Source organism: Ochotona princeps, chromosome 15 (assembly GCF_030435755.1).
Source record: "Ochotona princeps isolate mOchPri1 chromosome 15, mOchPri1.hap1, whole genome shotgun sequence".
NCBI classification, from domain to species: domain Eukaryota; kingdom Metazoa; phylum Chordata; class Mammalia; order Lagomorpha; family Ochotonidae; genus Ochotona; species Ochotona princeps.
In genome coordinates, this window is record NC_080846.1 from 15,951,890 (window position 1) to 15,963,176 (window position 11,287).

Genomic DNA, 11,287 nt, shown 5'->3' on the forward strand with positions numbered 1-11,287 from the left:
CTCAATTTGCAGTAACAAAGGATGAAGATTGGGGGGAGACCAAGGGAGTCTGGGGAGAGAGAGGGAGAAAAGAGAGTAGGACATGAGAGACAGAAAGTGGGGCCAGAGTCTGGACAGCAAGGAACAAATGAAGGGAGAAAAACGCCCAAGGAAAGAAGAGAGCTCCAGCTGCGGGGGTGGAGAGAATGAAGCTGGGCCCAAGGGGCAGAGGGCCAGGCTGGGAGCCTGCAGCCATCAGACCCTTCCCAGGCCCGCGGTTCCCCAGGGGCCCCAACAGGAGGGGCAGGATCCGGGTGGGGCACAGAAGGGATCTCCACAGGGACCCACTGGCCTGTCCCTCTTCCTCTCCCTTCCCCCAGGCTGGGACAGAGGCAAAGGGGGAGGGGAGACATTTTCCAACTTTCTGCTATTTATAACTGCAATCCAGAAATGGGCCAGGAGGAGAGCTAGGAAACAATTTGGCACAACTGGAACTTCTCTGGCTCCGCGCCCCCACCCTCTGTCTTTCCCTTAGTGGTTATTGGTCCTGTGTGGACCTGTTTGTCCATCACCTTCCCCCATCCTGCCTCCCCCTCCCCTCTCTCTGCTCTCTGATTTTGTCTCCTCCCAAATCCTGTTCTTGCCCCCTCTGGTCCCTGTCACACTGGGAACCTTTCTCAGACTTCTCACCCGTCTCTGATGTCATCTCTGCCTTTCTGATGCTGACACACTCTGATGACTGTCTTCCCCTTCCCTTCTGCCTAGTCCCTTGTCCCATGCTGCTTTGTTCAGTTACGTGTCTTTAGGGGGAGGTGGGGAGTGGGGTACTCACTCTGTCCACCCTGGGTCCGTTGCGCTGGTGGGTGGATGTTCATTTGAAGGTTGGGTCCTCCATATCTGTAAAGCTATACCTGTGCACACTAACCCCAGCCCGGGGTGCGGAGGGCTGCAGGGAGGCAAGGAACTAGCACACCTCTAGACAGATGCTAAAAGGAGGAAATCCACACCAGCATTCTACTCCCACTATCTCCCAGAGATGTCTGTCTCAGAGCCCCCAGAGGCGCCCAGAGGAGCATGCAGAGTCCTAGGATCAGGGGAGAACTGGGGTTCCTGACTCCCCACCCTGACCTCCAGCCACTGGCCCCCTACACCTGCAGCTGCTGTGTGCATGCTCCATCAGCTTCAGACAAATCCAAAGCTGACATCAGATGTCAGGAGCCTGTGTCTGACCTCCTCAGACCAAATGTTTGAGGAGTCACCTCAGCAGCCGCAGGAGGAAGGAGCAGAGGCCAGGGCCACCCAAATTAGCCTGGCTATAAATAGTGGGGCACAGGGGGGCAGGGAACACACAGGAGCACTGGACCGGTGAGCAAATTTAGACAACCACATTCTCTCTAAAGCAGAACTGAAGCCAGAGTGCCAGAGTGGGGTAAGAGGGGAACAGAAGACACTAGAGGGATCCAGGGACAGGAGAGGGGCATGACACTCAGTAATAATAATGACCTATCAGAGAACTTCTTGTGTTCAGGTCAAGACTTGGAGAATTCATGAAGTCAAAACTCTATTAGGGTCCCGGCATGGTGGCCTAACGGCTAAAGTCCTCGCCTTAAATGTGCCAGGATCCCATATGGGCGCCAGTTCTAATCCTGGAAGCTCTACTTCCCATCCAGCTCCCTGCTTGTGGCCTGGGAAAGCAGTCGAGGACGGCCCAAAGCCTTGGGATCCTGCACCTACATGGGGACTTGGAGGAAATTCCTGGCACCTGGCTTGGGATTTGCTCAGCTCCGACCATTGCGGTCACTTGGGGAGTGAATCATCGGACGGAAGATCTTCCTCTCTGTCTCTCCTCCTCTCTGTATATCTGACTTTGTAATAAAAATAAACAAATCTTAAAAAAAAAAAACTCTATCCTGGGGGCCCGGTGTGGTGGCACAGAGGGTAAAACCACTGCCTGCAGCACTGGCATCCCATACAAGCACCACTTTGTGTTCTGGCTGCTCCACTTCTGATCCAGCTCCCTGTTAACACAGCTAGGAAAGCAGCAGAAGACAGCCCAAGTGTTTAGGCCCCAGTGTTTATCCAGGTGAGAAACCTTGAAAAAAAAAAAAGCTTTCAGCTCCTGGCTTTGGTTCACCCCAGCCCCAACTGCTGCACCCAACTGGGGAGTAAACCAGCAGATATGGATGGAGGCTCTCTCTTCTCTGTAACTTTCAAATAAATAAAAAATAAATGTTAAGCAAAAACACCACAATGCTGATACTGCATTATTCCATTCCTATAACATTTTCACAATGATAAAGCTAGAAATGTGCAGAATGCCTTAATGGAGATCAGGAGACAGAGCTGGGGAAGAGTCAACATAAAGAAACAGTGCGGAGAGCCTCCTGCCAGCGGGTCTCTTCATTATGGTAGCGCTTATCCGAAGCTTACGTGGGAGGGAACTCTGTAGAGCTGTACACACAGACACACCCACACCACACACCTCACACACACATGCGCAGATGGATGCCCGAGAACTGCAGGCCTCCAGGCTAGCCAACGTTACTGTGCCAATGTTAGCTTCCCTGTTTTGGCACTCTGTGACAGTCACAAGAGTTGTCAACACTGGGGGAAGGTGAACACAGGGTACCCAGGATTTCTGGTGCTTTTTTTGCAACTTTCTCTGCATCTGTCACAATTGCAAATGAATTCCAAGAAATGTTAAACATGAGAAATGTCCAGGCCCGACACAAATGTTGGCTCCTGGCTGCATGGAAGCTATGGCTCCTGTCGCCCCTTCTGCCTCTGACACTTCCTTCCCCCTCCAGTTCCTTAGCTCCTTAGTCCCACTCCTTAGCTCCCCGTGTTTTCCAACTGCCATCTCTCACTGACCCGTAAACCCTTCCAGAACCCACACGCAGCGTGAACTTCCCCACCTCTGGCCACACAAGCTTGGAGCAGGGTCAGGCTTTCCCTTCCCAACACTCACCAGGAAAACTTTCCCACCCTACCCGCCTCTTAGTGCTGAAATTCTCCAGCAAGCCTCCGGATTCCAGCCCTGGCCAAGGCTCAAATCAGGGGAAGTGGCTAGGAGAGAAAGAACAGCAACATAACTGATGGGGAGCCACTGGGAAATGGCTGCACTACCCTGCTCTCTGGGGTGCAAGAAAGTCTTACATCTTTGGGAGAAGACTGGGAGGTCACTCACTACAGGGAGCCATTGAGGCCGCCTTGAGGGCCCCTTTTCTTCGAGCCCTGGCCTCAGGCCGACATTTGGAACTTGGCCACACCACCAACAGCCCCCACTCCTTGAAGCACGGCCAGATTTCCCAGGAGTGAAACCTTCTCTACTCACTCATTCTGCAGCCCTCCCTCGCTCCCCACCCAGCCTCTAGCAATTCAGTAGCTTTCTGCTGCAAGGTCCATTTGGAATTTGCTAATTTTGAAAGAGCCCTGAAAACAATATGGAAATAAATGGAGAAAAGGAGCATGAGGTTGCATTCCTTCATTCTAAGGGAAAATGATCTGGGTGCAAACTTGCAAGGAGAGATAGGCAGAAAAAAAATCCAATTTCAAGAATCAGGGGGGCCCGGCGGCATGGCCTAGCAGCTAAAGTCCTCGCCTTGAACGCCCCGGGATCCCATATGGGCACCGGTTCTAATCCCGGCAGCTCCACTTCCCATCCAGCTCCCTGTTTGTGACCTGGGAAAGCAGTCAAGGATGGCCCAAAGCCTTGGGACACTGCACCCACGTGGGAGACCTGGAAGAGGTTCCTGGTTCCCGGCTTCAGATCGGCGCGCACCGGCCGTTGCGGCTCACTTGGGGAGTGAATCATCGGACGGAAGATCTTCCTCTCTGTCTCTCCTCCTCTCTGTACATCTGACTTTGTAATAAAATAAATAAAATCTTTAAAAAAAAAAAAGAAGAATCAGGGGCTGGCACTGTGGCTTAGTGGGTAAAGCACTGCTTGAGACACCAACACCCCTTAAGGCTGCCAGCTTGAGCTCTGGCTGCCCCACTTCCCATCCAGCTCCCTGCTAATGTACCTGGGAAAGCAGCAAAAGACAACCTAAGTGCTTTGGGCCCCCAACACCCACATGGGTGACCTGGAAAAAGCTCCTGGCTCCTGGTTTGGAGTGGCCCAGCTTTGGCCATTGTGGCCATTTGGGAAGTGAATCAATGAATGAAAAATCTTTCTCTCTCTCTCTTTCTAACTCTGCCTTTCAAATAAATAATTCTTTAAAAAAAAAAAAAAAAGAAGTTAAGAATCATCCAACTCTTGGCAATTACATCCAATGCAGCTGAGGGGGAAAGTGAACAATGAGGTGAAGGAAGGGAGGGAGGGAGGAAGAACAAATAGAAGACAGCCCAGATGCCCGGATGCCCAGATGCAGGTTCCCCAGGTCCTGTGTGGGGCACACGAGCAGCCAGTGGGCAGGGGAGGGCAGGTGGGAGAGGTGTCTGCAGAATGCTGGCAGGCCTGCTGCGCTGACTGTGAACATGCCGGCGGTTCTGCAAGGGGGCTGAGGGTGCTGCTACCAGATGGGCCTCTCTCTCCCGAGGCAGCCCAGTCTTAGCACTCAATCTTGCCCCCTGAGGCCCCCAACACCAATTCCCTACCCATTTCACTTCCCCATGCCTTCTTTCCCTGGTGCCCCTTCCAACTCGTGCCCTTCTCTCTCAGGCCCTGTGATCCTGCTGTCAGCCATCTCCCAGTCAGCCTCTGTTTTGCTGGCTCACTGCGTTGGGAGCTGGAGCCAGAGAGGGGGGAGGACTGCGCCGGGCTGCCCTGTGCTGCTCTCACTCTTACTGCTCCTATTGATCAACCCTCCTGAGAGCCAAGCCTCTTCCCAAACACTCCTCCTTGCCAGGATTCCCTTCAGCTGACGCCCCATGGGTGACAGGAGCATGGTGACAGCATAAGGGGACCCCAAGAAAAGTGCTGGTACCACCACTTTCCCGAGCTCTCTCCCACAGTTTCTGCAGGATACAGTGATCATCCTGTGGCTCTGGCGTTGTAAAGCCTGGAGTGGTATCCAATCTATACCACTTGGGAGTTCTCCTACTTCATTGCTTGGTACCTCAGATTCTCCTTCTGCAAAGTGGAGATGACAGCAAAACCTCGCCGGCTTGCTCTAGGGGTTAAATGAAGTCATACAAGTAAAGGGGCTTGACTCATTGGAAGCACTTATGAAATGCGAGACAAAGTGCTTGTGCTACGCAAACATGTGCTTAGACATATATATACATAGTATCCAAAAGTTCTAGTTGGAATGTTCATTATGCCACTTAATGATCTGATTGATGCTGTCCTTAATTCCATTTTTTAATTTTTATTTTATTTTTATTATAAAGTCAGATATACAGACAGGTCAATTTTCTGTCTGTTGATTCACTCCCCAAGTGGCCACAATGGTCAGAGCTGTGCCAACCTGAGGCCAGGAGCCCAGAGCCTCTTATGGGTCTCCCATGTGGGTGCAGGGTTAAGACTTTGGGCCATCTTCAACTGCTTTCCCAGGCCACAAGAAGGGAGCTGCATAGGAAGAAGTGGGGCTGCTGGGATTAGAACCAGTGCCAGCATAGGATCTTGCTGTGTGCAAGGCAAGGACTTTAGCCACTAGGCTACCACACCAGTCCCCTTGCCCTTAAACATTTCGTGTCTTTCTTCAGTCTCATCCTTTGGTGGTTGTACCTCTGCCAGGATTTACAATACTATTCCATAAGTAGCAGAGTGAACCAATGAGTCAATAATTCTCTCATTCAGAATGATTCATTATATCTTAATCACTACCTATTTCTCTTCTTCCTGAAAGTAAATACACTAATGTCCATTTCAACTATGCCACTGAATGTAACTGTGAAAGACAGAATGTCAAATTTGGAAATAGCCTTTTTTAAAATTTTAATAGCCTTGGGCCCGGTGTAGTGGCCTAGCAGCTAAAATCCTCACCTTGAATAGGCCAGAATTCCATATGGGTGCCTGTTCTAATCCCGGCTGCTCCACTTCCCATCTAACTCCCTGACTGTGGCCTGGGAAAGTAGTAGAGGATGGCCCAAAGCCTTGGGACCCTGCACCCACGTGGAAGACCCAGAAGAAACTCCTGGTTCCTGACTTTTGATTGGTTCAACTCCAGCTGTTGCTGCCACTTGGAGAGTGAATCAGCAGACAGAAAATCTTTCTGTCTCTCCTCTCTGTTGATCTGACTTTCCAATAAAAATGAATAAATCTGAGCCCAGCGGCGGGGCCTAGCAGCTAAAGTCCTCGCCTTGAATGCGCTGGGATCTCATATGGGTGCTGGTTCTAATCCTGGCAGCTCCACTTCCCATCCAGCTCCCTGCTTGTGGCCTGGGAAAGCAGTCGTGGACAGCCCAAAGCATTGGGACTCTGCACCCATGTGGGAGAACTGGAAGAAGTTCCTTGAGCCTGGCTTCAGATCAGCGTAGCATGAGCCGTTGTGCTCACTTAGGGAGTAAATCATCGGAAGGAAGATTTTTGTCTCTTCTCTCTGTATATGTATATTTGACTTTCCAATAAAATTAAAATAAATCTTTAAGAATAAATAAGTAAATCTTAAAAACAAAACAAACAAACCAAAACTCCCCCATGAGGGATGGGAATTGGGAAACAGCAAGTCAAGCCTCACTGGAGACTCCTACATCTCATTTTGGAGTTCTGGTTTAAGTCCCAACACCTTTACTTCCAGTCCAGCTTGCAACTAATGAGAGCAGAGGATGGTTCAAGTATTCAGATCTCTGCCTCTCACATGGCAGAGCTAAAGGCTGACTTCCACCTGGCCCAGCCTTTGCTGCCGTGGGCATATAGGGAGTGAACCAGTAGATGAAAGGCCGCTGTTTTGAAGCAGATGAAAATAAGCATTTTAAAAATTTGTCTATGATATTCCAATAGCCAGGCGACTTCATTCAACTTAGATGCAGAGTTGTGGGCCTTGTCAGGGCAAGATACAAGGGCGAGTGTAGCACTGGCATTTCAGTGGCAATGTTTACCCTTTTCCCTGTTGGAGTTCAGCCGGGAAGCATTCCTCTGTAGCTGGGAGAGGTGTTATATAATGTACATTTTACTTTGGCAGCAACACTCGGGATTCGGCTAAGACTAAAAGGGGTGCAGCATTCTCTGACCACAAAAGGAGAAGGATGGAATTGTACATTCACCGCACGCAGTCCGCCAACGATGCCAAAGCTCCCTAGAAGGTTCAAACGCTGCTCCACAGTGATCACTTAGAACTCAGGGACCTCGCTGGAGACTCCGGACAGAGAATAAGGCTGTCTTCCGGCGGGAGGGGGTCTGGCCAGCACAGCCAGGGGCCAGGGGAAGAGAAGGAAAAGAATTTCAGTGATTCCGGGGAGCCTCGGCACAGAACCGCCACGGGTAGCCAGGCGACACCGACCCTCCCGGGGACCAGCAGTCACATGGAGACGTTAAACACTATAGTGCTTCCCACACTCACCAAAAAGTGAGCTCTCAAAACTAAGAGTACAGATGCAGCGCCAGCCCTGCGGTGCCTGCCCTTCCGGGCTAAGCCTTTCACTAGCATCACTCCATGTCTCCAAAAGAGGGCGGGCTCCGCATCACGTGAGGGGGCGGTCACGTGAGCCTCGGCCGCCGCGGTGCATTCCAGCTTGCGGTGGTGGAGGGGACCCAGTATGCCCTGCCCCCCCAGCCGGACGCCACCATGCTGTCCCGCCTGCTCAAGGAACACCAGGCCAAGCAGAATGAACGCAAGGAGCTGCAGGGTAAGCTGTATACCGCGTCGGCCTGTGTCTCTCCGGCCGCGGCCTAGCTTCAGTCTGGAGCCTGGACCTCGTCCAGATTCGGCAAGGGCGAGGGAGAGGAAACCGAGGGGCGGCCTTTTTGGAAATCCCGTCCCCTTGCCAACGGACCCGGTCCGTAAGGCTACTCTCCGGGTCCCCCTCGGCGAATCCCCGACGCGGCCTCCTAGCCCCGCCCTGTGTTTGTAGGCCGCTGAGCCTATTGGTCCAGGGCCCCTGTCATTCTGACGGTAGGGAGGAACACCCCTAATGAAGGAGTGTTGGGACCCCCCCCCAGACACCTCCGAGGTGGAGAGTTCAAGAGTAAAGTCCTGCTCTCCTCTCCAACAGAGGCTTTATGTTGCAATATTTCCTTCTCCACTCTGCCTTTGCGAAATGGGTTGAGAGGCTAACCCAAGGGGTGAAGACCCTTTCGCTGCACCCCTTTAAACATCAGCCTCGGCTCCAATCCCGTTTTCCCTCCTCACAGAGAAGAGGAGGCGAGAGGCCATCGCGGCCGCGACCTGCCTGACGGAAGCCCTGGTGGATCACCTCAACGTGGGGTAGGGACAACTCCCCAGCCACACCAGTTTCCACCCTGCCCCTCCCACACACAAACGCACCCCAGCTCGAGCTGAGACCCTGGTGAGGCCTGCTCCTCAGACAGCTGTGGAAGGGGTAAAAAGCCCCTCCCTCCCAGCCTTGACAAGGAAGGAGCAGCTGCAGCGGATGGAGGAACTGCCAGATTCCCCGCTGCCCGCATTCCCCTTGCTGCCAGTCCCCACTTGATGCCATCTGTCCACCTCCCCTCACCCTTACAGCTCCAGCTGTCACTCCGGCAGCAGGGCGAGCCCTCTGCTTCACCACAGTTTGCCACCTCCCCTCTGTACCTCCCAGTCCTGGCAAGCCCGAGTGGCAGCTGGCAGGAAAGGGGTGGCACAGCTGGCAGGGGTGAAGATGCAGACTCTATGCCAGGAGTTAGGGCAGAGCCAGGCTGTCTCTTCCAGTCCTTCCTGGTCTCCAGGGACCATCCACTGCCCCAGCCCTAAATGAATGCCAGGAACGGCCAGAGACTTGGAAAGGAGCAAAGAACATGGTCCCAAGGGACCCAGGAAGGTACACAGCCAATGGTCACCTAGCCCCATGGCACAGCAGGATGCCTTGTACCCAGAGTAAGTAGAGCGATGCGCCGGCCAGCAAGCCAGAGGATGACTCATGGGAGTGAGCTAGGCCAGGCCTGGGGTCATCCCATGACTCGTCTGCAGGGAAATGAAGGGAAGAGGCTGTGGTTGGGGCCCCTGATCTTTCTTCCCTTCAGGCAGTCCCGTTCACAACTCTGTTCACTCCAGGCTATCTCTGAGGAGAAAGAACCCACTCGCCTCCTCCCCACCCTCCCACATTGGTGCCTCCTGGGCTCTGCCTAGTCCACCATTTACAAGGTCAGCCCAGGCCTCCCCTTGTCTTCCCTCACCATCGGCCAAAGAGAAAAAGTAGCCAAAGCTACTTTCAGCTCAGCCAAAGCCAGATTAGAAAGGGTTTTGTGTGGCTGCCCACAGCTCCTCTCATTCCCTGGAAAGGAAAACAAAGGCCCCATCTATCTCAGCCCCTGTCAGGTGTCCTGGCCCCCCTCTTGGGCTCCCACCCCACCCCATGCCTCCGCCAGCCCCCACACATTCCAGTGGGTGGAGGGGCACCGGATATGGAGTCTCCAGGCTGATCTAGGGAGCTTTGGGGGTGCAGAGTGAAAGGTTGGTCAGCCAATAAAGGAGAATAATGATGGAGGGAGGAAGTGGGGAGAGAACAACCCTGCTGACCCATGGTAGTAACCCTGACTGCCACCAGCAACTTATCTAAAGAGAAAGCTATTGCCTAGAGCAGAGAGGAGGAAGTGTGTGAGAGAGAAGAGGGACTGGGGGGAGAGAATGCGAGCCAAGAAGAAACCCCTGGGCCTGGGCTATCTGTCCTTACCCAGGGTCCCTGGGCAGGAGTGGACTTCCCATCCTATTCCAGATCCAGGAAGGGGCCCAGCTTCCCTTCCTGACTGGCACAGACCCCCGAGTTTCAGGAGCTGCCGGCTGTGTCTTTGCTGCCAGATTTGCCCCGCATCACCATGCCCCTCTCCCTCTCCTGGCTCCTTCCTCAAGGCTGTCCTCCTGAGTTAGCCCTGCTTCCCACCCAGCTGCAAGAGCTCCTTCAGGATGAGAGTTGCTGTCCCTTGTCAGTTCCCATCTTGCTTCTGGGAGTCCCAGAGGTGGGAGGGAGGAGCCGGCTCATTTGTATCACATCTAAGGTTGGCCAAAATCCTCCAGTTCCCCCACTCACTCCCCCCGACCCCTGATCCAGGACTGCTGGCTGGCTTCCCCCTGCCACAGTGGAACATTAGTTCTAGGGACCAACCCCTCACACACACACAACACACACAAGCTGAGTGAGCTAACCTCCTTCCTCCTGTGTACCTTAGTGTGGCCCAGGCCTACATGAACCAGAGGAAGCTGGACCACGAGGTGAAGACCCTGCAGGTGCAGGCCGCCCAATTTGCCAAGCAGACAGGCCAGTGGATTGGGATGGTGGAGAACTTCAACCAGGCACTTAAGGTGGGCCTTGCTCACTCTATCCCCTCCCCATCCTGACTGCCCAGGGTCTGGCTCCCTTGGGCTTGGAGTTGAGGGAGGAAGTGAAGGTGGTCCCAGAAACCGCACCTGCGGCCCCGTGTCAGAGAAGCCAAGGCAAGAAAAGCCACTGGAGAGTGCAAGGCCAACTCTCTCCAGGGGATGTCTGAAAGTGCTCCCAGCCTGGGGGCCCCTCCACCTGATCCCTCCTCCCTTTCCCAGGAAATTGGGGATGTAGAGAACTGGGCCCGGAGCATCGAGCTGGACATGCGCACCATCGCCACAGCGCTGGAATATGTGTATAAAGGCCAGCTGCAGTCCGCCCCCTCCTAGCCTCTCTGCCCTGCTCTCCACCCCCCACCCCTACCTCACGTGTCGCAGCAGGAATAAAACCCAAGCTTCTGCTCCTACGTGGTGTTTCAAGGCACTCTGGTGTGGCAGGGGAGAGAGAATTCAAAGGGGTTTCCTGTTGGACAATGTTTTTTAGATAAAAGGTGGCACTCGCTTCTCTCACTGTTCGGACTCTCTCCTCTTTCTCCTTCTCTCAGGGCCTCTGTTGGGTGATCAGAGTGTGGCAGCTTCCCACACCTCCCTAGAGAAGGTCCTAGTGGCCCCTGCCCCAAGCATCGTCATCCGGGACATGACTCGGAGCAGGCCTGGGCCCCAGCTCTGGCTCCCTGCCTTGCCACGTGCTCATGATCACTCCCAGGCTGGCACTAAGCACTGTCATGAGTCTGAGCCAGGTGCAAGATTAACTCTAGGAGGCAGGTCAGCACTGAGAAGGGGGAGGGATGACAGGTCACCAAGGCCACCAACAAAGAGGGGCAGCTACCATCCTGAAAGCTCCAGCCCCTGGGAGAACATGATCAAAGTGGTCACTTCCCCAGGCTGAAGACAGCCCCAGCCTGGGCAGAATGGCCTCTGCTACACCCTGGCCTCAGGCAACCGGCCTC

The 11,287-nt window shown here is 53.8% G+C and overlaps 1 protein-coding gene across 1 annotated transcript; it reads left to right on the forward strand.

Moving 5' to 3' along the window:
• Positions 1-7,551: 7,551 nt before the first annotated feature.
• On the forward strand, positions 7,552-10,744 carry BLOC1S1 (biogenesis of lysosomal organelles complex 1 subunit 1). Its single transcript, XM_004589638.2, has 4 exons — positions 7,552-7,710; positions 8,216-8,288; positions 10,187-10,319; positions 10,557-10,744. The coding sequence occupies exons 1-4, from the start codon at positions 7,650-7,652 to the stop codon at positions 10,665-10,667; spliced, it is 378 nt and encodes a 125-aa protein (XP_004589695.1). The 5' UTR covers positions 7,552-7,649; the 3' UTR covers positions 10,668-10,744.
• The last annotated feature ends 543 nt before the right edge of the window (positions 10,745-11,287 follow it).

What these genes read in the sequence shown, in the direction of transcription:
- BLOC1S1 (XM_004589638.2), top strand. Translation starts at nt 7,650, where the DNA reads ATGCTGTCCCGCCTGCTCAAGGAACACCAGGCCAAGCAGAATGAACGC. An exon ending in GTGGATCACCTCAACGTGGG is followed by an intron (nt 8,289 to 10,186) that starts GTAGGGACAACT and finishes TGTGTACCTTAG; the next exon opens with TGTGGCCCAGGCCTACATGA. An exon ending in ACTTCAACCAGGCACTTAAG is followed by an intron (nt 10,320 to 10,556) that starts GTGGGCCTTGCT and finishes TCCCTTTCCCAG; the next exon opens with GAAATTGGGGATGTAGAGAA.